The sequence below is a fragment of the Musca vetustissima genome, unplaced genomic scaffold (assembly GCF_032173495.1).
Source record: "Musca vetustissima isolate MV318-11 ecotype Yass unplaced genomic scaffold, APGP_CSIRO_Mvet_v1 utg3616, whole genome shotgun sequence".
NCBI classification, from domain to species: domain Eukaryota; kingdom Metazoa; phylum Arthropoda; class Insecta; order Diptera; family Muscidae; genus Musca; species Musca vetustissima.
In genome coordinates, this window is record NW_026881604.1 from 212,167 (window position 1) to 236,373 (window position 24,207).

At 35.8% G+C, this 24,207-nt stretch overlaps 1 protein-coding gene across 1 annotated transcript; it reads left to right on the top strand.

Annotated features, from left to right (window-relative positions):
- Positions 1-1,189: 1,189 nt before the first annotated feature.
- LOC133327558 (uncharacterized) lies at positions 1,190-22,072 on the top strand. The gene is made up of 11 exons (XM_061536076.1): positions 1,190-1,229; positions 6,178-6,315; positions 6,449-6,649; positions 11,006-11,153; positions 11,714-11,782; positions 15,263-15,974; positions 16,034-16,274; positions 16,342-16,790; positions 19,966-20,433; positions 20,494-21,570; positions 21,632-22,072. The coding sequence occupies exons 1-11, from the start codon at positions 1,190-1,192 to the stop codon at positions 22,070-22,072; spliced, it is 3,984 nt and encodes a 1,327-aa protein (XP_061392060.1).
- Positions 22,073-24,207: the final 2,135 nt, after the last annotated feature.

Genomic DNA, 24,207 nt, shown 5'->3' on the forward strand with positions numbered 1-24,207 from the left:
TACGTTATTCAAAATTGGTCATCTTAATTTTGAATTTGTAAAATCTTCTAACGAGCTGGAAACTCAAATATTATAAAATATGTAGTAGTTATAGTCAAATGACCGAATATTTCACAAAATTATTAACAATCATACGCACCATTGTCTAGAATTAATAAAAATCATACGTACCATGCTTCATAAAAATGCTTTATGAATTCTATGCGGAACTTGAGCAGATGTCAAAATCGTCTCTGAATTTTACATTGATAAAATATAATATAAATGCCTTTATCTGCTTGGAAAATTTAGTGTCATTTGCAAGCATGTAGCTGTACCGAATGTATGACATCTGACTAGAATATATATTCAGGTGCTATACACACATCAGGAGCAATTCTATTCCAAAGGTGTTCCATCATAAAAATGATTTACATCCAAAAGATTTCAAACATACTAAATCTTTACCACCTTGTGATTCTTATTGATCTTAGATAATACCTCACAGAAATCACAGCATCCTTATATCAGTTACAGTATTTGATATTATACGTGCACCTATACACACATACAGTGTTATAAATGTACACGTGCATCTTATGATTGTGTTGTTTTGTGGGCCAATTTGTGGTAGAGAATCGAAGCCATTAATCTTGAAAACAAGGTCTGATAAATCAGATATTATCGATGAAATGTGAGTAACACGTTATTGTCATGGATAAAATTGAAATGAAACAACAACAACAATGATAGAGACATATCTTACCTATGTACAGTGTGTCGACAATAAGTTTGCATAAAAAAGTTAAGTAACAAAACCAGAGGTAAACAGAGGCAAGATATTGCAATCAGTCTTCGGCAAGATATTGCAATCAGTTTTCGAATACCCAAATCCAGAACTTTAAATTAATTTGTATTGCATATGAACCAAGACTAAAACAAACACCGACTTCGGGAAAATTTTGAAGATTGTAGCTACAATATTAAACTTCCATCATGCATCACAGGCAGTCCATGACACTACTTTTGCCCCACACTGTAATTGATTACGTTACTACTTCACGTGAATAGTTGTGGCAAACGAAATAAGTGGGCGAAATGATAAATTGAAAATTTATAAATTTTGTGCACATGAAGTGCAACATTCAGATGAAATTGAAATGCAAAAATGGAATCACAAACACCCTAAATATATTATATGTGTACACATATGATCTCCTACATGCGTGTGGGTTTCGGTGTTCTTTTTGGTAAATTTATTAGGATGGGTACGAAGATAATCATGAAGTGTGAGAATTAGATATACATATTACAATTATAGTTTGTCAATAACTCATGGCATTCTGAGCACTTCATATCTCCTAAATATTTTCTTCACACATACACACAAATAATTTCTTTACACTTAATAAATTACTTCAAAAATCTAACGACCTAGATTAGTATTTATATAACATATTATTTACAACTCGTTTGTGATTTTTCAATTAAGTGGAAATAAGAGATACGCTTCGGTACGTATGTACATATGTATGTACATAAATATCAACAAAATTACTTTGGAGATTTGTATGTTAACCAGTTTACAGTTTTCTAAATGAATGAATTCCAAAAACGTAATGTGTATTCATTATTTTAAAATTAAATACGATATAAATATTTTATGTTTTAGTAGTGCATATTAAATTTGTAATTGTGTTTGCAACGCATCACCCCCATACAGTATTTGATCACAATCAAATTCTATATGAAATTAGTCATGTCCTTTCGTCTGTTTCAGTAATCATACAGATGCAATTATTCACAAATTTTACTACTACTACTCTTATGATGTTTGATAATGGGATTTATAGCCTGCATATATAATAAAGCAGTGCAGAGTGGCCACAGTTATTATAGCCTCAAAATCAATGGAGGCTTTCAAATGAGACTATTTCATGATAAATTGCTACCAGGACATAATAAATAATCAATCTACAGGAACACAAATTAATAAATTAGGCTAGACCTTGAACTTACCAAAGGTGGAGATATAGCCAAAGGTACACCGGTACACCGAATTGTAATTAACAAGGATTTGACTCCCAATGAGAACTTTAAAATTTGAAATTCGTGTCAAGCTGGTCCAAATGGGATGACCTCAAACTACGGAAATTTTGGGAAGGCATTACAAATATGATCGCGATGCTTCAAAAGACGCTTATAAAGTCAACCAGGTGTGTAGGAGACCAAAACTAAACAGCAATGAACCGTGTAGGTCTTCAAGCCAAACCCAACGAAAGTTATTCGTGGAAACACTTCAAAGCTAATGTTCGCTAATTTTATGACTGTTCCACTTAAACAATGTAGAACTGTCTATTCTGAGTGCTACACCACAATTTGTTTGCCTGAAGTCTTCGGAGAAAATTCTAAAAATAACAAGAGGAGAAAATCATTGTTCTCCATGATAATCCAACCACTCGAACAATGGCTCCAGTGTGGAAATTGTCGATAAATAATTTATTTTAAATCTGGTTTCTAAAAAACATTGTATAAACCTTCTTCATCACTAGTAAATACTGTTAACTTGTTCAAAGACCATAATTCCTACTTTTGCCCAAAAAATTGCAGACACAAGGTTGCACAGCATGGCCTATAGCCCCAACATGCCGAAAATTAGGAGGGACTGTTTACTATCGGCTATTTTATAATACGGGCCTATAAAGAATATTTTGTGCGAATAATATTTTGTACATCCTGTATGTGCCACCAATTCGGTGCGAAATGATGAACTGCATCAACATTTTTTTGCATATATGGTTTTATCCAGAAAAAACTTCGAATGACTAATTATGGAGACTTTGACAAATCATGGACGTCTCTGCAATATATTTTTTACCCCTGATAACCCGGAATGTATTTTTGGATGTGATATACCGAATATTAAACGGAATCTATTGGGAATATTTAAAACCATATACCCTCGAATGGATGCTTTGTTGGAATTTCGACCTATATTAATTTTAATTTTTACGTTCCAAGTAATGAAAAAATACAACCACTTCGTTGGGAAAATCCAAATACAGAAATATGGTGGTGTCATTTTATGGGGCCTATGCAAGATCCATTTCTGCGTAGAACATCGGCCAAAACTTTAAAATTATAAAAATTAGTCAATATTTCTACACTAAAAAAAACCAGAATGTCAAATTACAGGACTTTTTGGTAAAAAATATGACCAAGCTCTTCCATACGAAAAAAAAGATTGTGATTTAAAATGAAATCGGACATGATGAAATCGACATAGAATGTTATTCTGCATGTCCATCTGTAATATTTAATCACTCTAGCGTAAACGAATTGAGATAGATCGCCAAACTTTTGCCTAGAGTCGTCATTTGTCTGCAGGCAGGTCAAGTTCGAAGATGGGCTATATCGGTACACGTTTAGACATAGCTCCCATATAAGGGTATTCCTCAATTTTCGGTATTATAGGGGGTTTATCGCATATTTCAACCGAATTCGCTGAAATTTTGTACATTGTGTTCTTATTGGGTACCAAATATCTCCATTATAAATTATAAATATCGGTCCTCATTTTCTGGTAGCCCCCATATAACGATACCTCCAATTTTTAGAATTTTGAGGTTTTTGAGTGCGGTTTTCAACAGAATTTGCTGTAATTTTGTATTTTGTAGTCGTATATGGTAACAAATCTTTCTCCCAAAAATTATTTATACTCGCCCTCATTTGGGGGTAGTTCCCAGATAACACCCGTTTTTTATATGAAAATAGTTAAATGATTTGTTCCGCATTCTGAGTTTGTCTCCGTATAGCCGCATTCCACCATAATATGGGGGATATTCTTTACTCGAAATTACCAGTATGGAATTCTAAGACGATTTAGCCATCTGTGGTAATCATTCCACCCTCGAAGTATATATAATGATACCTCCTGAAGGAAAGAATTGAAATAGATAATTCCTAAACTAGGTAATCAATATTAGCCCCCTTTAGGCATAGCCTCATAAAACTTTGCAATGTAAATTGCAGTAATATAATCATTTTATACTCTTCCATGCGTTATCTGTTTTGGGGTTTTCAGATTTTTGGAAAATCGCCAACGTTTTCAATCCAATAAGAAATGTCCACTAGCTATTTTTTGCAATGTATTATAATAACGGGGCCATACGATACCCTACACAACTACCACTGAACAAAGTATGAATTTATGGTCTGAGCAATATTTAGTATATTTGACCGATTAGAGGTCAAAAGCTCCTCTTTATTTTACGAACCTTGATTTTCCCGTGTTTAACAATTACGCCATAACGTACATTCTACATAGCAAGGTCTTGGTTGATTTGACCCGCTGATATACAGCCCTCCAAATTAGTAAGCCTGATTCCAAGCCGAGAGCAACTTGAAACCAGTGAGCGGAGCAGTATAGTCGGACGGGGCCGACCATACGATACCCTACACAACTACCACGAACTCTAACTTTCTGAGGATGTTTATTCCGAGTCTGAGTAATATTTCGTGATATTTGCCCCCTCCTGTCCGATTAAAGGTTAACAACACCTCTTCCTTACTTTTTTCGAATATTCAGTACAGTCCTTCTAATTACTTGTCCAGATTACCTTCACGGTGGGTGTGTTGTGATTTTCGGATTATACTCTACTCGAAAACACACAAAAAATTATGTTTTCGGTCCATTTCATCCCAAAATTTTAATCTGATCATCACCGAAAATTGTAGGCGTTGTTCTTGACCATAACTGGAACTTCATGAAAAATTTCAAAGCCATCAGCGCGATATATCTCCCTCTAATGTGGTAATGGGTTACTAAATAATATCTGAATACATAAGCACCTGTAAATATTTGACTGTAACTCCCACATCTGAGTAGATACATCACTATATTTGGTATCAATTTAAAGGCCAACCACTCCTCTTGGATATGCTATCAACTCCTGGGGTCTACATCCTCCAGGAGTAAATATATATGCCAAAGAATACAAATTTTCTCATTTTTCACACAAAAGTCAGGGTCCATTTGACCCGCTAAATATTGACCAATCTTTATCAAAGCATGCATGCTTATTCTCTGGCCCGATCCCCTTCTCCATGCAAAAATTCGCAGTATTTGGGCCATAATTGCGGCCTCTGGAGCGACCAGAAAAACCGACAAAAATTTAGTATTTGGTCCATTTCATCCCCTAAATATTAACCGATCTTTTCCAAAAACAATAGGGGTCTTCATTGGCCAGAACCCATCCTACATGCAAAATTTCGTGAAGATTGGTCCATAACTGTGGCCTGTATCGTGTTTACAAATTATAATGGACAGACGGACGGACGGACACACATGTCTAGATCGACTCAGCTAGTCGAGATATGACGATCGGTATACTTAAAGGTTGGTCTAGGACCAATATTTCGCGGCGTTACAAACATTTGGGGCTGCACAAAGCTATAATACCCTGACAACATAGTTGTGTAGGGTATAAAAACACACTAAAATTTTGTTTTGATTTATTTTGAATATTATCTGATCATTATCGAAAATTATGAACGTCGATCTCCGTGACATTTCCGCTCCCTAGTGTGGCAATGGAATACTAAACAATATGACAATAGGTAGACCCATGTAAATATTTACGTAAAACTCCAACATTCGAACACAAATAACTATATAATCGACTCAAATAGTCGAGATATGATGATCGGTATACTTAAGGTGGATCTACGACCAATATTTCGCGGTTTGGGGGCCAAACGATGCAATAATACCCTGACAACATAGTTGTGTAGGTCATAAAAAGTAAAAAACATTTTCCAATTTGGCTCCTTCGAATATAAGTACATATTATTCACTTTCCAAGATGTTCAAGATTCCGTTCATTTAAAGTTCTGCAACCAATTTCATTTCCATATCGACACTAATTTAGTGTTTCTTACAAAATCTTTTCAAGTGAATATAAATCATTGAATGATTTGAATCGCATTCGCATTAGTTTATGCTCAAATAGATTCCAGTTTAAATGTATACTTATGGAGCCACATGCACACACAAAGACACTCATACACCTATATTACTTTATCACATCCATTGAATCTCAAGAGATTATTGATACATTGGCTGATGTCAATTGCAGAAAACAAATTGACATGAATCTGATTCGAATTGTTTTTGTATTTTTTTCCTTTTCATTGCAGTTAATGGTAATCCGGCACTGAATCAACGACCGTTTTTACAACTTGAAAGTCCCTCCGAAACGAGAGTCATAATAACCCGACCCCATATTCCTCATTATCTTTCGTGTAAGGCTACAATTGATGAATCCTACTATCAGAGTAAGTAAACGATCATGTTTGTTATATAATAATATTCACATATACGAATACGTATGTAGATGTGAGTGTGATTGTGCTTCACATGTTAATGAGAATAATTTTCTTGTTCTTCTTCTTCTACGTTCATTTGCAGATGAAACCAATTACTTTTATACATGGTTCTTCAACGATAACATCTTAAAAACTCTACCAAGAAAACTTAACGATTATTATGTCTATCGCAATGGAACGCTACGCTTACCACCTGCCGAGAAAGTTAGTGGAGTGTATCGATGCAAAATCAATGCTAACGAAACGGCGGTTATATCCGAAAGTATTACGGTCGAGTATCCTGGTAAGAAGAGAAGAAACAAAAATAAAACAACAACAACAAAAATCAATTAAAAATTCGTATCAAATACCCTTTTTTTAAAAAAAGGAGGGGTATGGTAATGTGATTAAAAGAACACATTAAGAGTTTGTGCTTTTGAGAAAAATGAGTTACCTTAAGAAGTTCTTAAACTAAATTTTATGTTTTTGGCTCTGGAACTTTTTTGACGTTGTTTTTGGCTGTGATGTGATTCGATGAAAATTAATTGTTTATTGTAATATTGTTGGCATTGGTTTAGTTCATTGAACTTTAGTTAAATATTTTAACGTAAATATGATTTTAATGTGTCAGACTATAAACAGAGGGGGAGAGGTTTGGATTCCTACCGAAGAAGGAAAAATTATTTTAAAACATTTTTGGATTCAACACATGAGGATAATACATACAAGGAATTGAAGGACCCCAACCTTTGCACAATATTTAATGAGGCATTCTTAGGCATCCATCAACTAGGGCAGGCTACAGCAGATCAATCATCTGAAATAAAAACAAGTAAAAAGTCGGAAGGGTCGATTTTTATACCTTTCACCACACTGTGGTACAGGGTATTATGTCTCTGTGCATATGTTTGTAACAGGCAAAAGGAATCGAGATATACCCATGCTTTTGCGAATATGCATAGAATCACTTTCTGAGTCGATTTATGCGAGTCGCCCGTCTGTTAATGTTAAATTGTAATCAAGGAACATGTCGCATTTATAATCCGATTTGGATGAAATTGTTACAGCTGATTTATTTGGCCCAAGGACGAACCCTATTGAAATTGGTGAAAATGTGTTCCGATTTAGATATAGCTCCCATATATATTTTCATTCATAAATGGTGCACCAAAGTCCCTATATATGGTTCGATTTGCACGAAATTTGGTATAGCCTACAAAATTAAGTCTATAATGATGTGTGCTAAGTTTCGTGAAAATCGCTTCAGATTTAGATATAGCTCCCATATATAGTCTCGTTCAATTTTAGCTAAATGGTGCACCAAAGTCCCTGAAAATCATTCGATTTGTACTGAATTAAGTCTAGAATGATATGTGCTAATGTCTGGCAAGTTTCCTTGAAATAATTTTGACCTATTCATTTTAATTGTAAACCAAGTAATCAATGGATGTCTGATTGAGATTAAATTTTAAATCGATTTACCAAATGTAGCAAAGGTTGTATAATGACATGTGTAGGGATTGATGTTAGTCGGTTTAAATATAGATAAAGATCACATATTTCAATTCGTTCCATTTCATGTCAATGTTCCAAAAAGGCGACATCTGTTAGGATACATATGTACAATATACCCAAAATGGTGAAGGGTATCATATAGTCGGCTCATTGCGACTTTACTACTTTCCTTACTGTTTTATACTCTCCATGTGGTGTGCATTTCTTAAAAAGGTCGAAAATTTCATAAGGTGACTATGACATTGTAAATTAGGTACCAGTAGACAGACACTCGGTGTAAAAATGTTCCTAAAATTAAGAGGTGCCTTTGTATTGGTGTGGTGACAAAACCATGAACCTATAGTGAAAATATTCAGGAAAAAAGTTTTTTATTCACCCGAATCCGGAATGGCAACTTACAAGAACCCTCAGAGTACTGAAAATTGTCGCGTCTCGAAGGAAGGCAATAGAACGGATCCTTTTTATTGATGCTATGTCAAAACAGAGACCTATGTAGAACACTTTCTACATTAATAAATTTACCCTGAAAGATACGGAATACTAAATTACAGCCACTTCAAAAGGGAAATGCAGATAAATCCTTCAAAATATCGAAAGAAGGTCGGTACTTTTACGTGGGAGCTTTAACCTAAATTGATAAGTTTCTCTATATCTAATTGTCAGCCTCCACAACCCACAATTAGTAGTATCAGTGGGAAGATTTGACATTCCATGACAATCCAAAATATTAATCACATTCAATTCAATTGAAAATCCTGTCCATAGTCCATGGGTGTACCGCTTTTGCCATAATCTCCATTTAGAAATGGCTTTAATTGAACAATCTAATTTTGTTGAGGGCAAATAAGCTCTTCAAAACCATTAAGGAAAGCTAAAAAGTCAGACGTCGCCGACAATATGATACCATTCGTTATAACAAGCAAATCATCGTAGAAGGCCTATTGACATGAAATCGGACAAAAATATATAAAAGGTCTTAAAAGATATATAAACCAATTTAAATCAATCCGTACGCATGTCATCGATGCAAAATTCCATGTCAATTATGCAGACTTAGAGTCTTTGGTGTACCATTTGTGTGAATTCAAGGAAAATAACGTAAAGAGCCATTCGATAGGCGGCAGCAAAGCGCGCTTTCCAAGATTTCATCTGAATCGGACAAACCTTGGATATTTAGTGCATAATTTGATGAAATCGCACAAACCCAAGTTTTCGGGTATCCCCCTTATAAAAACCAGTAAGGAATGTAATAAAGCCGGACTGGGCCGACTATATGATACCCTAAGCACACATTATTCTAGACTTAATTCAGTACGCTATACCAAAATTCGTGCAAATCGAGTTTGGTGCATCAAAGACATTTAATCGGACCAAAATATATATGGGAGCTATACCTAAATCTAAATCGATTTTCATGAAACCTAGCACACATTTTTTTTGGACGCAATTCAGTACGCTATGCCAAATTTCGTGAGCCGATTTTCATGAAACCTAGCACACATTATTTTAGACCCAACTCGAATGATTTTCCGGGACTTTGGTCCACCATTTACCTAAATATGGGAGCTATATCTAAATCTAAACCGATTTTCACGAAACTTAGCACACATCATTCTAGACTTAATTCAGTAGGCTATACCAAATTTCGTGTAAATCAATATATATATAGGAACTTTGTTGCACCATTTACATAAAATCGGACGAATGTATATATGGGAGCTATATCTAAATCTGAACCGATGTTTCCCAATTTTAATAGGGTTCGCCCTTGGGCCTAATGAATGAGCTGTGTTAAATTTCATTTTATGCAATTCGAATCAAAAATGCGACCTGTACTTTGTTTACAATTTTACCTCAACAGACGGACGGACGGACATGCATATATCGACTCAGTATGTGATTCTATACATATGGGTCTATCTCGATTCCTTTTGCCTGTTACAAACATATACACATGCACAAAGACATAATACCCTGCACCACAGTGTGGCGAAGTATATAATTAATATTGACCAAAGTTTCAGAGTGGCCCCCACTTTTGTGTGTTACTCAATCTCTCTACTACAAATGATTTCACTAGTCAAAGTTATCAATATTGATCCCCGTTTTGATACAGCCCCATAAAACGAAATAAATACATATTATAATTTGTAAACACGACACAGGCCACAGTTATGTACTAATCGTTACGACCGGTTCTGGTCAATGAAGACCCCTATTGTTGTGGTAAATATCTTCAATATTTAGGGAATTTTAAAGGACCCGAGTTGGTCCAGGACGCCATCTGCAATTTTCGGTGATAATCAGATGATATTTAGGGAATGTAGTGGACCTAAATGTGGTTAGAAGCCTAAAAATCAGGAAACTATTGAGGGTACATTTTATGAATTATGAAATGACGAATTATGAAATGACGAACGGTGCTGACTTATAATGTCAATTGGGTTGACCTAGGGACTTACATCCACCACTAATATGACAATGTATAATGTTAACTACTGGATTAATATCAAAATCTGAAACTATTTAAAGCAATTTTAACTAATGTTGTGCTAGATTCAATTCGATACACTGTGCAAAATTCTGCGTAAATCCGGAAAATCTGATATACCGTACACTGAACCAAAAATACGAAAGTACACCTTATTTGGAGCTTTAGGCGATAGTATATTAATATTTCAATCCTAAAGTGATACACAACAACATTTTTAAAATTTTACTTTATTAATTTCCTCGCATTTTAACTCAATATTCATTCAGATTTAATCATTCAGTTCTCGATTACAATTAAATGATTCGACACCGTCCAAATCAATTAATAACATTTGTACTCACTGAATACAATTTGATTGACTCTGATCGCAATGACAAAACTTAAAAACATTCAAAATGGGGGAAAAAAAATCCTTTGAATAATTTTGCACAATCCAATAATTCAATAACATTCAAATGGGTTTAATAAATTCATTCTCCAACAACAACAACAACATCAATCCATCATCAATCGATCAATCAATTTTACTCAAGCATTTGACTGTGAAATATTTTGTCAGCAAAAAAATCGTCAACTTCTCGTGTAATGTTATTAATTTCTTATTTTTTTAACCTCAAAAAAATGTTTTATTTTTGTTTTTTTTGTTTTCAGTGCTCAAACGACGACCGGCAAATATCAATTTAACGGCATTTATAGGATTAACCTACACGTTAAATTGCCCCGTATACAGTGTCCCGCCAGCGAATGTAACCTGGTTCTATGGAAATGTATCGTTATCGGAAATATCCAATGACAACAGGCGAGTATAATGGAAAGGAGACACACACACACACACACACACCCACTCACCCAAGCATGATGTTGTCAACACCTGGTGTTGTAAAGCACATACACACGCGAAACAAAAAAAAAAAAACTTTAGATTTCCCAAACAAAGGACTCTTATCCGTATCCTGCTCTTTTTTATGTCATAAAAAGTTGCTACTGGATATGCGTGAATGTGTCCGCTCTGCTTTGTTTCTTCTTGTTTTATTTTGTATCTGAACGTGTTACCCTGTTGCCTTCTTTTTCTGCTTTGGTTTTACTGTTATGGCAGGGTGTTGACGTGACCAAACCAATGTTAAAGTTGTATCGGTGTGGGTGTGTGTGTGAATGTGAGTGTTCCTGATGGCTGTTAATTATTTTCGCTCCAAACTTTAAGTTTCATATGAAATGCCCTTTTTGTGCCCCTCGTCGATTATTTATTCGGCTTTGAATGTGTGGCAGTGGTGTGAACTTATTTTTAGTTTTGATGAGTTCGAAAATTATGTAAATTTATATATGTATGTAATCGGATATTGGTTTTTTCCTCATTTACAGTTTCCTGCTCCTGTCAAATGGCAGCTTGGTATTGAGAAAAGCCCGGCAACGAAATTCCGGCAAATACAAGTGAGTATAAAACGTTACAAAAAAAAAAAAACACCACGAATTTTGTATGCAAAAAGTTGTTATGGATGAAATTGTGTATGTGTTCGATAAATGATATTTTTATTAAATTTATTAACGAATGTGGAAAATGTTAACATAACTTATTATCAAAGATATTTGCTATGATAGTATTTGTTATTGAACAAGTTTTTTTTTTTTTTGTGAAAATTGTTAATGAATACTTTTTGTGTAAAATTTGTTTTTATCGAAGAAATGTTAAAAAGGGTAACATTTTATTGAACACATGCGTGATTTTTATACCCTACACAACTATGTTGTCAGGGTATTATAGCTTTGTGCAGCCCCAAGAGTTTGTAACGCCGCGAAATATTGGTCCTAGACCCACCTTTAAGTATACCGATCGTCATATCTCGACTAGATGAGTCGATCTAGACATGTGTGTCCGTCCGTCCGTCCGTCCGTCTGTCCATTATAATTTGTAAACCCGATACAGAGTTATGGACCAATCTTCACGAAATTTTGCATGTAGGATGGGTTCTGCCCAATGAAGACCCCTATTGTGTTTGGTAAAGATCGGTTAATATTTAGGGGATGAAATGGACCAAATACTTAATTTTTGTCGGTTTTTCTGGTCGCTCCAGAGGCCGCAATTATGGCCCAAACATCGCAAATTTTTGCATGGAGAAGGGGATCGGGCCAAAGAATAAGCATGCCCGTTTTGATAAAGATCGGCCAATATTTAGCGGGTCAAATGGACCCTGACTTTTGTGTGAAAAATGACAAAATTTGTATTCTATAGCATATATATTTACTCCTGAAGGACATAGACCCAGGAAGTTGATAGTATATCCAAGAGGAGTGGTTCACCTTTAAATTGATACCAATTATATGGTCGTATGTACTCGGATGTGGGAGTTACACGTAAATATTTTCAGGAGATTACGCATTCATATATTATTTAGTAACATATTACCACAATAGAGGGGGGAAATATAACGCGGATCGCATTGAAATTTTCTATGAGGATCCAGGTATAGTCAAGTATAACGCCTATAATTTTCGGTGATGATAAGATAATAATATAGGGATGAAGTGGACCCAAAAGTATTTTTTTTTTTTTTTGTATTTTTTCGAGTCAATCTTAAGCCACAAGCCGAAAATCACAACACAACACACGGTGAAGTGAATCTGGACCAGTAGTTGGAAGGGCTGTACAGAATATTGGGATATTCGGAAAATATGTCAGTGTAAGAAGATGTTCTGTTGATCTCTAATCGGTCAAGAGGGTGCAAATATCACGAAATATAGATCAGGCTCGAAATAAACATACGCAAAAGTTAGATTTCGGTGGTAGTTGTGTAGGGTATCATATGGTCGGCCCCGGCCGACTATACTGCTTCGCTCACTGGTTTTAAATATTTATACCCTACACAACTATGTTCTCAGGGTATTATAGCTTTGTGCAGCCCCAAAAGTTTGTAACGCCGCGAAATATTGGTCCACCTTTAAGTATACCCACCTTTTAGTATACCGATCGTAATATCTCGACTAACTGTAAACACGATACAGGCCATAGTTATGGACCAATCTTCACGAAATTTTGCATGTAGGATGGGATCAACCCAATGAAGACCCCTAATGTGTTTGGTAAATATCGTTTAACAATTAGGGGATGAAATGGACCAAATACTTAACTTTTGTCCGTTTTTCTGGTCGCTACAGAGACCGCAAGTTTGGCCCAAACATCATGAATTTTTACATGGATAATTAGGCCAAGTAATAAGCATAGCTGGTTTGATAAAGATCGGTCAATTTCTGGCGGGTCAAAAGAACTCTGACTTTTGTGTGAGTAATGACAAAATTTGTATTACTCCTGAAGGACGTAGACCAGAGACCCGAGAAGTTGAAAGTATATCCAAAAGGAGTGGGTGGCATATAAATTGATACCAATTATATTGTCCTATGTACTCGTATGTGGGAGTTAGACTTAAATATTTACAGATGCTAACGTATTCAGATATTATTTAGCTTTTAAAAGTTCGCTTTTAAAAGCTCCACGTGGTTCCAGTTATGGTCAAGGACAACGCCTTTAATTTTCGGCGATGATCAGATAATAATTTTGGCATGAAATGAACCGACAACATATTTTTTTTGTGTTTTTTTCGAGTCCTACGGTGAAGGGAATATGGACAAGTAATTAGAAGGACTGTACAGGACATTAGTAATATTAGGAAAATATGTCAGGGTAAGGAAGAGGTGCTCTTGACCTCTAATCGGGCAACAGGGCGTGGATATCACGAAATATTGCCGCAAAATGTTACAGTTCCGCGGTAGATGTGTAGCGTATCGTATGGCTATACTGCTCCGCTCACTGGTTTTTTCAATGTCTACCAACAGGCGCTGATTTTTTAAAAATATTTTTTTAAAGACTGTGGATTTTTATACCCTCCACCACACTTTGGTACAGTCTTTGTGCATATGTTTGTAACATGCAAAAGGATAGACACATGGTTCCTTTTGAGAATAAGCTTAGAATCACTTTCTGAGTCGATTTATGCATGCCCGTCAGTCCGTCTGTAGATGTTAAATTGTAAAAAAGTACAGGTCGCATTTATGATCCGATTTGGATGAAATTTGGCACAAGTCACTTATTCGGCCCAAGGACGAACCCTATTGAAAAATCGGTTCGGATTTAGACATAGCTCCCATATATAGTTTCGTCCGATTTAAGGTAAGTGGGGCACCACAGTCCCTATATATCTTTCGATTAGCACGAAATTTGGCATAGAGTGCTAAATTAGGTCCACAATGACGTGTGTTAAATTTTGAGAAAATCGGTTCAGATTTAGATATAGCTCCCATATATAGTTTTTCCGATTTAATGTAAATGATGCCCCAAAGTCCATATATATATTTCGATTTGCACGAAATTTAGCATCGAGTGCTAAATTTGGTCCACAATGACGTGTGTTAAGTTTCGAGAAAATCGGATCAGACTTAGATATAGCTCCCATATATATTTTCGTCGGATTTTAAGTAAATGGTACACCAAAGACCCGATATATCTTTCGATTTGCACGAAATTTGGCATAGCGTATGAATTGAGTCTAGAATGATGAGTGGTGAGTTTCGGGAAATCGGTTCAGATTTTGATATAATTTTCGTCCGATTTTTTGTAAATGGTGCACCAAACTCTTAATGTTTGTGCGATTAACACGAAATGTTGCACAACGTATCACATTGAGACTTGTCCCAAGGTACACAAACGACTCTTAATCTGCCCGAATAAAATTAAATTTAGCATAGGTTGTAGAAAGACATGAGTATGTTCCTTCGATGTTACATTGACATACAATTGTAAGGATACATATGTACAATACAGCCAAAGTGGTGAAGGGTATCATATAGTCCGCCCAGTCCGACTTTACTACTTTCCTTACTGGTTTATTAAACCAAAATATATTTTCTCTCCCATTGCAGATGCGTTGCACACAACAGTTTTACCTCAAAGAGTCATCGACAATTCCTGATGACTCTCAGCGTTGTGCATGGCGAAGGCAGGACACTAAACAATGCTCAACTAATACCTCATCTACAGAACACAACGCTATTTGTGCCAACTGGTGGAGATTTAAATTTAAGCTGTTGCGCCTTAACCGATGATGCGACAATTGAATGGTGGTTTCAGCAGACTTTCAGTTCGCCATGGATACGTTTGGCCAACAACAGTAAGGAGTACCATATACGATCGAGTATCGATGAATATGAAGGCTACTACACCTGTTCGACGGCCTATAGTAATCAGACATTTCATGTTATTGTCACGACACCGCCAATGGTGGTGGAAGAGTTGGGTGTCAAAGATGGCATTATTGCTTCGCCGATCACCTATAAATGTCTAGTCACGGGAAATCCACGTCCCATTATAACCTGGTATCATAATGGCGCCCAATTTAGTAGTTCATTTACGCGCTACATTAATGGTAATGAGTTGTTGATACCCTCATTTGATCCCGAGGAGAATGGTATATATCAGTGCTTTGCGAGAAATGTGGCCGGTGAAGTTTATACAGCTGGAGAAATAAGGCTGAAAAATAAGGGAGATGAGAAACCGAATCCGCTGAGAAATATACGTTGCTTTGCACACACCTTTAATTCGGTTAATGTGACATTTGAAACCGATGCATCGGTGGTAAGAGGGATTGGGAATTTTTTGTTTGTGAAAAATAATTATTTTGTTTTTATTTCTAGTCTCTTTTTATAGTCCACATTGTGCAAACGAATCCCTTTCGTTGGATCTCTCCATATTCCCCGATGAAATTGAACGCCTCCTATGTTGTGATCGACAAACATTTACCATACATTAAACCCTTTGAATTGATAACTCGGGTTCTAATGTCTACCTCGGAGATAAGTGTGGGTATTGATCGTACTCAGCATACGATACAGAGTACGCTGAGGAGTCAACCGGTGACCTGTTGTACACAAGGATGTAAGTATATTACATTAAGGTTCCCTCTGATGCCTCCAAAATAATTTGTATTTTCTTCTCTTGACAGTACCTCCCCGCATTGTACACTTCGGCAATAATACCTTTGTCACCTGGTCTCTGACGGATTTCAATAATGAGAAATATTTCATTGTGCAATTTTCAACGAATTACACTCAACCCGCTCCCGAAATCCTTCTCAGCCCGGATTTATTGGGCACAATGCAACATGTTAATTTAACATTGCAGGATATTAGTCATAAGCTGACCCGCATATATCCTCTGAATATGATGGAATCCCGACGGGTATTAAAAAATGCCATTACAAGTTATGGTGATAATGATGTCAGTATGCCAGATGATCTTGAATCGGATGAGGATATTTATAGCTTAGTGCTACATGCCAATGTTACGGGTTTAATGTTATCGAATTTTACACGTCTCAAGTTAAGGATATTGGTAATAACGACGGATAATGAAAATTTAGCACAGGATTTTCGTTATGTCGAATGGAAAACGGTAATTATTTTGATATTGAATTCAATATAAATAAGAAATTGATTCTTAAAAAAGCTGAGCATGTACCACGCTGTAGTATTTATTTTCTGGATATTCTTAGATTTACTGCCTGAGTCAATTTATGAATGACAGTTCGCTTGTTTTTCCACGTACATGTGTAGGATAGAACACATTATATTGGATCAAGAACAAGCCCCTATAGAATTTACTAGTAATCGGTTGGGATTTTATGTCCCAAAGACCTATCTATGACACGAAATTTAGCATAGCGTAATAAGTTAAGTCGAGAATAAAATATTCAACGTATTTCCAATTGGAACGGAATTTTTATGGACTTCCAACTTCAAACAAGAATGACATGAGTTAAGTTTTGTTGAAATTTGCTAGAGGTTTAGATCAGTTCCGATGTATAGATTGTCCGATTGACTCGAAATTTATCACATACATTGAATTGACCCGGAAATAATTATAGCCCTAATTTTTTGGAAATGTTATCATTTCTACCTTATCTAATATTGTCTGATTTCAAGTAAATGATGCACAAAACACCCTATGGCTTTCCGAATGATATTAAATTTTTCACATGGTTCTGAAATAAATATAAAATCCTGTAATATTTAAAGGAGTCCCCAAACGGACTAAAAAAAATACATGTCTTTCTCTTGTATGACCTTGAATATTTGGGATGGCCAATGTTTTTTTTCGTATGACCTACGTTAGGTTAGGATATTGACAAAGGATTTTTTTTTTGGAAAATCTATGTTTTGGGCTCAAATCAAGTTGAAGGGAGATAAAATTATGTTCGGCCCGACCGACCTTTTAAACCCTCCACCTTTTCAAATTTCGTTAAAATATCGGGACCCTCCGACTTTTTGCCAATGTAAATTGTCTGAGGCAGGTTTTTATTCTATAGTAAAGTCGGACTGGGCCAACAATATGATATCCTTCACCACTTTGAGTATATTGTACATATGTGTCAAGGTCCAATCGAAGGAACATACTCAAGTCTTTCTTCAAACTATGGCATTGTTTGCCGAGGTTCCCTTAGTTTTTTGTTGGGATATTCTCCCCAGAAGCTATTGCTAAATTTAATTTCATTCGGACAGATTTGACCAACGACATAAACTGCATGAGAATTTCGCTGGAGCCTCACTTCGACGTAAACAAGGCATTTACAAACAATACCACACCTTTCCCACTGTTGTGTGTTGCATGCCAATTATGGAAAACGATTTATAGCAAAATTGATACACCCTATTCGGTACTTCACAATGTTAAAAATGTTATCTCAATGAGACACCCGTTCGAAATACATATGTAAGCTATGGCTGCAACTGCAACAATTTCAACAAAATTAAATAACGTTATTTCAAGTCTTAAATATATATGAGAGATATATCTAACTCTGAACCGATTTTCACGAATCTTTTTACTCATCGTTCTAGACTTAATTCAGTACGCTATGCCAAATTTCGTGCAAATTTAAAGTTATATAGGAACTTTGGCGCAACATTTATATTAAATCGGACGAAAATATATATGTGAGCTATATCGAAATCTGAACCGATTTTACCGAAAATTACCTCTCATCATTCTAGACTCAATTCAGAACGCTATGCCAAATTTCGTGCAAATCGAAGAATATACAGGGACCTTGGTGCACCATTTACATAAAATCGGACGAAAATATATGTGGGAGCTATATCTAAATCTGAACAGATTTTGAAGAAACTTAACACATATCACTCTAGACTTAATTCCGCACGCAATGCCAAATTTTGTACAAATAGAAAGTTATATAGGAATTTTGGTGCACCATTTATGTTAAATCGGACTAAAATATATATGTGAGCTAAATCTGACCCGATTTTCTCGAAACTTGACACACGTCATTCTAGATTCATTTCAGTACGCTATGCAAAATTTCGTGCAAATTGAAAGTTAAATAGGGAATTTGGTGCACCATTTATATTAAATCGGACGAAACTATATATGGGAGATATATCTAAATCTTAACCGATTTTCTCGAAACTTGGCACACATCATTCTGGAACTAATTCAGTACTCTATGCCAAATTTCGTGCAAATCGAAAGATATATAAAGACTTTGGTGCACCATTTACCTTAAATCGGAAGAAAATATATATGGGAGCTATATACGAACCCATTTTCTTCAATTTCAATAGGTTTCTTCAAATCGGATCATAAATGTGACCTGCTCTTTGTTGGCAATTTAACATCTACAGACGGACGGACGGACATGCATAAATCGACTCTGAAAGTCATTCTATGCATATTCTCAAAAGGAACCATGTGTCGGTCTCGTTTGATTTTGCCTGTTAGAAACATATTCACAAAGACATAACACCCTGTACCACAGTGTGGTGAAGGGTATAAACATTTCAACTGTATATTGGTTAATGTTTCAGTGTAATGTCCATAGGAGCGTATAATAGTTGTCTGCTTGTATACGCCCCCTCGCCAATATTAGAGAGTTTTTAATGAGAAAAGAAGAACTTCGAAATCTGATTTAAAGATATCAAAAAATATTCTCCATATAAATGAAAAAACCCCTATCAACTCCATTTTCGGAATAAAATTATAATAAACATTTACAAATGTAAAGGAAGTCAATTTAGGTCTCACTGCCCGGTTCATGATTCCAGTTGACAGATACATTTTCATAGGTACGACATCCTGTCCATAGATGAGACATAACATATGTAGAGGAACATTGACATGGAATAGAACGAAATTAAATGTGTGAACTACATAGTTGTATGAAGTAATTGAAATCAAACCAAAACATTCCTAAATCTAAGCAAAATTAAAAAAAGTATATGCGATCTAAATCTGAATCGATTTTTGCCAATTTCAAAGGGGGTTTTACTTGGGCTACGTAGATGAGGAGTACCACCTTTTATATAATTTGGATCATTATTGCTGGCGACCTATACTTTTTTCACAAGAATATAATTTTGGTAATAAAAATGTATATACTTTTCAATGTTTCAGAACTATTTCGAACAAGATAAATGCTCAGGTGTACCCTGAAATCTTTTAAAAAATCCTTTAAAATATATGTGTAAGAAAATTGTTTATTAATTTAACAAAATTATAATAATTATAAACTTTCCTACGTTCTAATACCTAATTATCCTTTCCCTTCATTTAGGTTGTCAACGACACTGGCGAGACCATTGCCACACCCTATCACCTCACCATCGTTGAATCCCGTATGTTGCAATTTCATTTTCAGGAAAGTTTCAATGAGACTTGCGTACAAGTTTGTCATCTACAAATCCATTATCCACGCATAATAAAAGACGAAAGAAAATGTGAACATCGAACCATTATCAATTCCGAATTAGAAGTTACAAAACTGCGACCGAATACCCATTATAGTTTTCATTTTTCAAGTTGTGATACAAATCTATTCTATGGTCAATTAGATGTGGTTACACTGCCAGATCCCCCCGGTACGATAAGTAATCAACGAGTGACGCGGCATAATGGTTTGAAATTGAATTGGGATCCACCGCTGCAACCGAATGGGAAAATACATCATTACAATATCCTGTGGACATTGGGTAATGTGACGCATGAGACGAATGTAATGGAGTGTGCCGTGTGTTTTTATAAGGTAAGGAGGATAAAAATAAGATATTGAGAGAATTGAAATAATGACATTTTTTTCTTCTAGTTTCCAAATATATCGGAGGAGGCCAAAATCAACATTTCGGTACGAGTGGTGGGTGAAACTGGCGTGGGAGCCCCAGTTTCAATTGATTTGCGTAATATTAATCATCGAACCTTGGAAATTGAAAGTTCCGGATCCACTACCGAGGTTTATAGTGGCATTGCCATTGGCTCTTTGTTGTCAATATTTTGCATCTTTGGCTTTGCCTTGCTGATTATGTTCCAACGTAAACGTTTCAAGGCCCGTCAACATGGACCCACCCACCTCTCAACGCCTACAGATATACATTTCGGAAATCTAAGTAACATTAATCTGCCCAGTGGCAGTGCTGGAGGCCTCAGCTCCAATACCATGCCTCCGGATTCACATGAAATGCAAACCCTCATCCCAAAGGCCATGGCCAGGCATTTGGATATTTTGGCTGGCGATCGCGCCCTTTATGAAACCACTCAGCTTGCCAATGGTGGGGGTGGAAATGGCGGTATTGGTGGTGGCAGTGCCTATGTGGTACGCCCAAGCCTCGAGAGTATGGAAAGTTCAAATAATGCTTCCATTCTAAGTGGATTTTATATAGGTGCTGAACATAATCTCTCATCCATTCCATTGTGTCAAATAAGTCCACAAAAGAAATCAAAGGGTAATGGAAATGCTGGTGGAACATCCGGACACCAGGATAGTAATTCGAATAAGCCGTTTTTTATACCCTTCAAGAATACAGCACCCAGTATTGTGGGCTTAACGTCATCGTCATCACAAAAACAAAGTTCCTCTGCTTTTGCTGCCAACAGTGGTGTACCGCCAAATTCCATTAGCCTGGCCGCTGTGCCGGTCGAGAGTATTTCCACGGTCTTTGGTGGCACACTGCGCAGTAGTAATTTAAGTCGTAGTAATAGTAACGGCAGTAGTGCCACAAATTCCATAAAATCAAAACAGTTCCATGCTAATTTTCCCAAACATTCCACTTCGATTGATGGCATTTGTCTATTGGATGAGGAGGAGGCGGCGGCCACAATAACACCCACCACGGATGCGGATGTTACGGGTGAAATTTTGAGAAATGGATTTCACATGAATGGAGAGGTCAGTGCGAAATAGATTATGGAAAATGGAATAATGTTTTTGTTCGTTTTGTTTTTTCTAGGATCATCGTTTAAGTGATATTGCAGCAAGCCAAAATACCTCATCGTTTATAACAGGGATGACCAACTCTTCGCCACCAAAGCATTCAAATCATTCAAACAGCAACAACAATTCCAAACATAAAAAATCTACGAATTTATCGCGAAAGAAAACAACACCTCAACTGACACCTGCATTAGAATTAACTGCCACAACATTGACAGCAACACCGTCGACCACAAAGCCAACGGCGAATGCTCGTCCAAAAAGTACAGCATTTATAGTTCCTGCCAGCATAGGCGGAGGTTCATTGGCATCAATGCAGGCGGCAAACGCCGCTTCATCGTCACCCTCATTGCTGAAGGCTCAAAAGCCACGAAATTCAACAAATCTCACAGCCAAATCGAAATCATCGACAATGGAGACAAATTTTCGCCATTTGGATATGGATCCGAATGGCTGAGAAGAGCAAGGAGAAGAAAAAGCATGATTTTAATTCTATAACTTTAGTTTTTTATATATACACATAAAGAAGATGTCTGTTTTGAACACAATGATATTTGGAGTAAATTGTGGAAAATCCTCATAATTGTTTTTAAGAATTCTCCCTGAATAGGGCTGCAAATTTTAGGTTTATTTTTAATTTCTCCCAAAAAAAAACAGGAATCGAAATTTAATAATATACATTTTAAAAATTTCATTTATATAAAAAGATTACTCCGTGTATTGAAAACAACTTCTGTTTTCAAAAAATTTCCAAATTGCAACCTTTTTAAGCTCTGCAGTTCATAACACAGTGATACGTAAATTATACACAAAATATTAAAAAAAAACATAGAAATTTAGGAGCGGTGTTTTATCGACACAACTCATTTAACATTCCAAATGTATACATTTTATAAATGTACACACATACATATATTTCATAAGTCCATTAGAATCATACCCTATGTATCTAGATATTGCACCTTCCCCCCACAGATATATTGTTTTATTTATTTTATAGAATGTATCTTGTATTTATTTACCAAGCCCATAGAAAAAATCAAGTCATTTCGAAAACAATTATATAATTATTCAATGTTACAATGGGTTAATAATTGTGAATACCTCCGAAGAAGGACTGCATTGATAATTATCGGGAAATAAAAAAATCAATTAATTGGAAATTCGTAAGGGAAACCTATATCTAATAGTTCTATGGAACTATTCCGCTAAAAGGAAAGTATCAATCTACTTTAAGTGGACCCCTCATTCTCGGTGTAAAAACTCGTATTTTATCTTTTATTTATTTTCAACCCAAAACCTCTTAAGAATTTCTCTAAAATTTCAAGTGAAAATTTCAACAACTCTTGAAGATATAATCGATTTAATGGGTAAGCGACAGATGACAGCGAGAACGTTTCTCAACACTTGAATATGTTTTTCTCGAAAGAGTGTTTTACGATTGGCTGGCATGATAACTCAAAAACTATTAATGCACTCAGTTTCAAATTTTAACAAATATGTATCGTATGAAATAGAATAAATCCAATCGGTGAAGATCTTTCCTAGTTTCCAACGTACTTTATGAACGAAAATAGGCGATTTTCGAAAATATTATTTTCCTAGGACTTCCATTTTTATACCCTCCACCATAGTATGGAGGGTATATAAATCTGTTTTCCCATTTGTAACTCATCGAAATAATCATTTCTGACCCTATAAAGTATATATTCCGAATCAGCGTAGAATTCTACGACGATTTAGCCTCGTCTAAACGAATTGAGATAGATCCCCAAATTTTTTCATAGAGTCGTCTTTTGTCTGCAGGCAGGTAAAGTTCGAAGATGGACTATATCGGTCAACGCTTAGGCATAGCTCCCATATAAGGGTACCCCCAATTTATTTTGGGGTATTTTTTAGTTGGGGTTCTTGTGAGTTCTTGAGTGCGTTTTTCAACAGAATTCGTTGAAATTTAATAAACTGGGTTCTTATTGGATACCAAATTTTCCCACTAAAAATTATAAATATAGGTCCACTTATTCGGACTGAATTTTTCCCTCGAATTATCTGTAATTTTGTATTTCGAGTTCATAATAGGTACCAAATCTCTCCACAATCATTATATACATAGGTCTATTTTTTGGGTAGCCCCAATATAAAGGTACCCTATAATTTCGGTATTTTGGGGTTCTTGAGCGCGGTTTTCAACCGAATTCGCTGTAATTTGGTATTTTGTAGTCGTATATGGTAACAAATCTCCCTACCATAAATGATTAATATTCACCCCCGTTTTAGGGGTAGTCCCCATATAACACCCTTTTTTATACCCTTCACCCCAGTGTGGTACAGGGAAATATGTCTTTGTGCATATGTTTGTAACAGGCAAAAGGAAACGAGATTGAGAATATGCATAGAATCACTTTCTAAGTCGATTTATGCATGTCAGTCGGTCCGTCTGTCTGTCCACATTATATTGTAAACAAAGTATAGGTCGCATTTATCATCCGATTTGGGTGAAACTTGGCATAGCTCATTTATTTGGCCCAAGGCTCATTTATTTCGTCCGATTTAAGGTAAATGGTGCAGCAAAGTCCCTAAATATATTTTGATTTG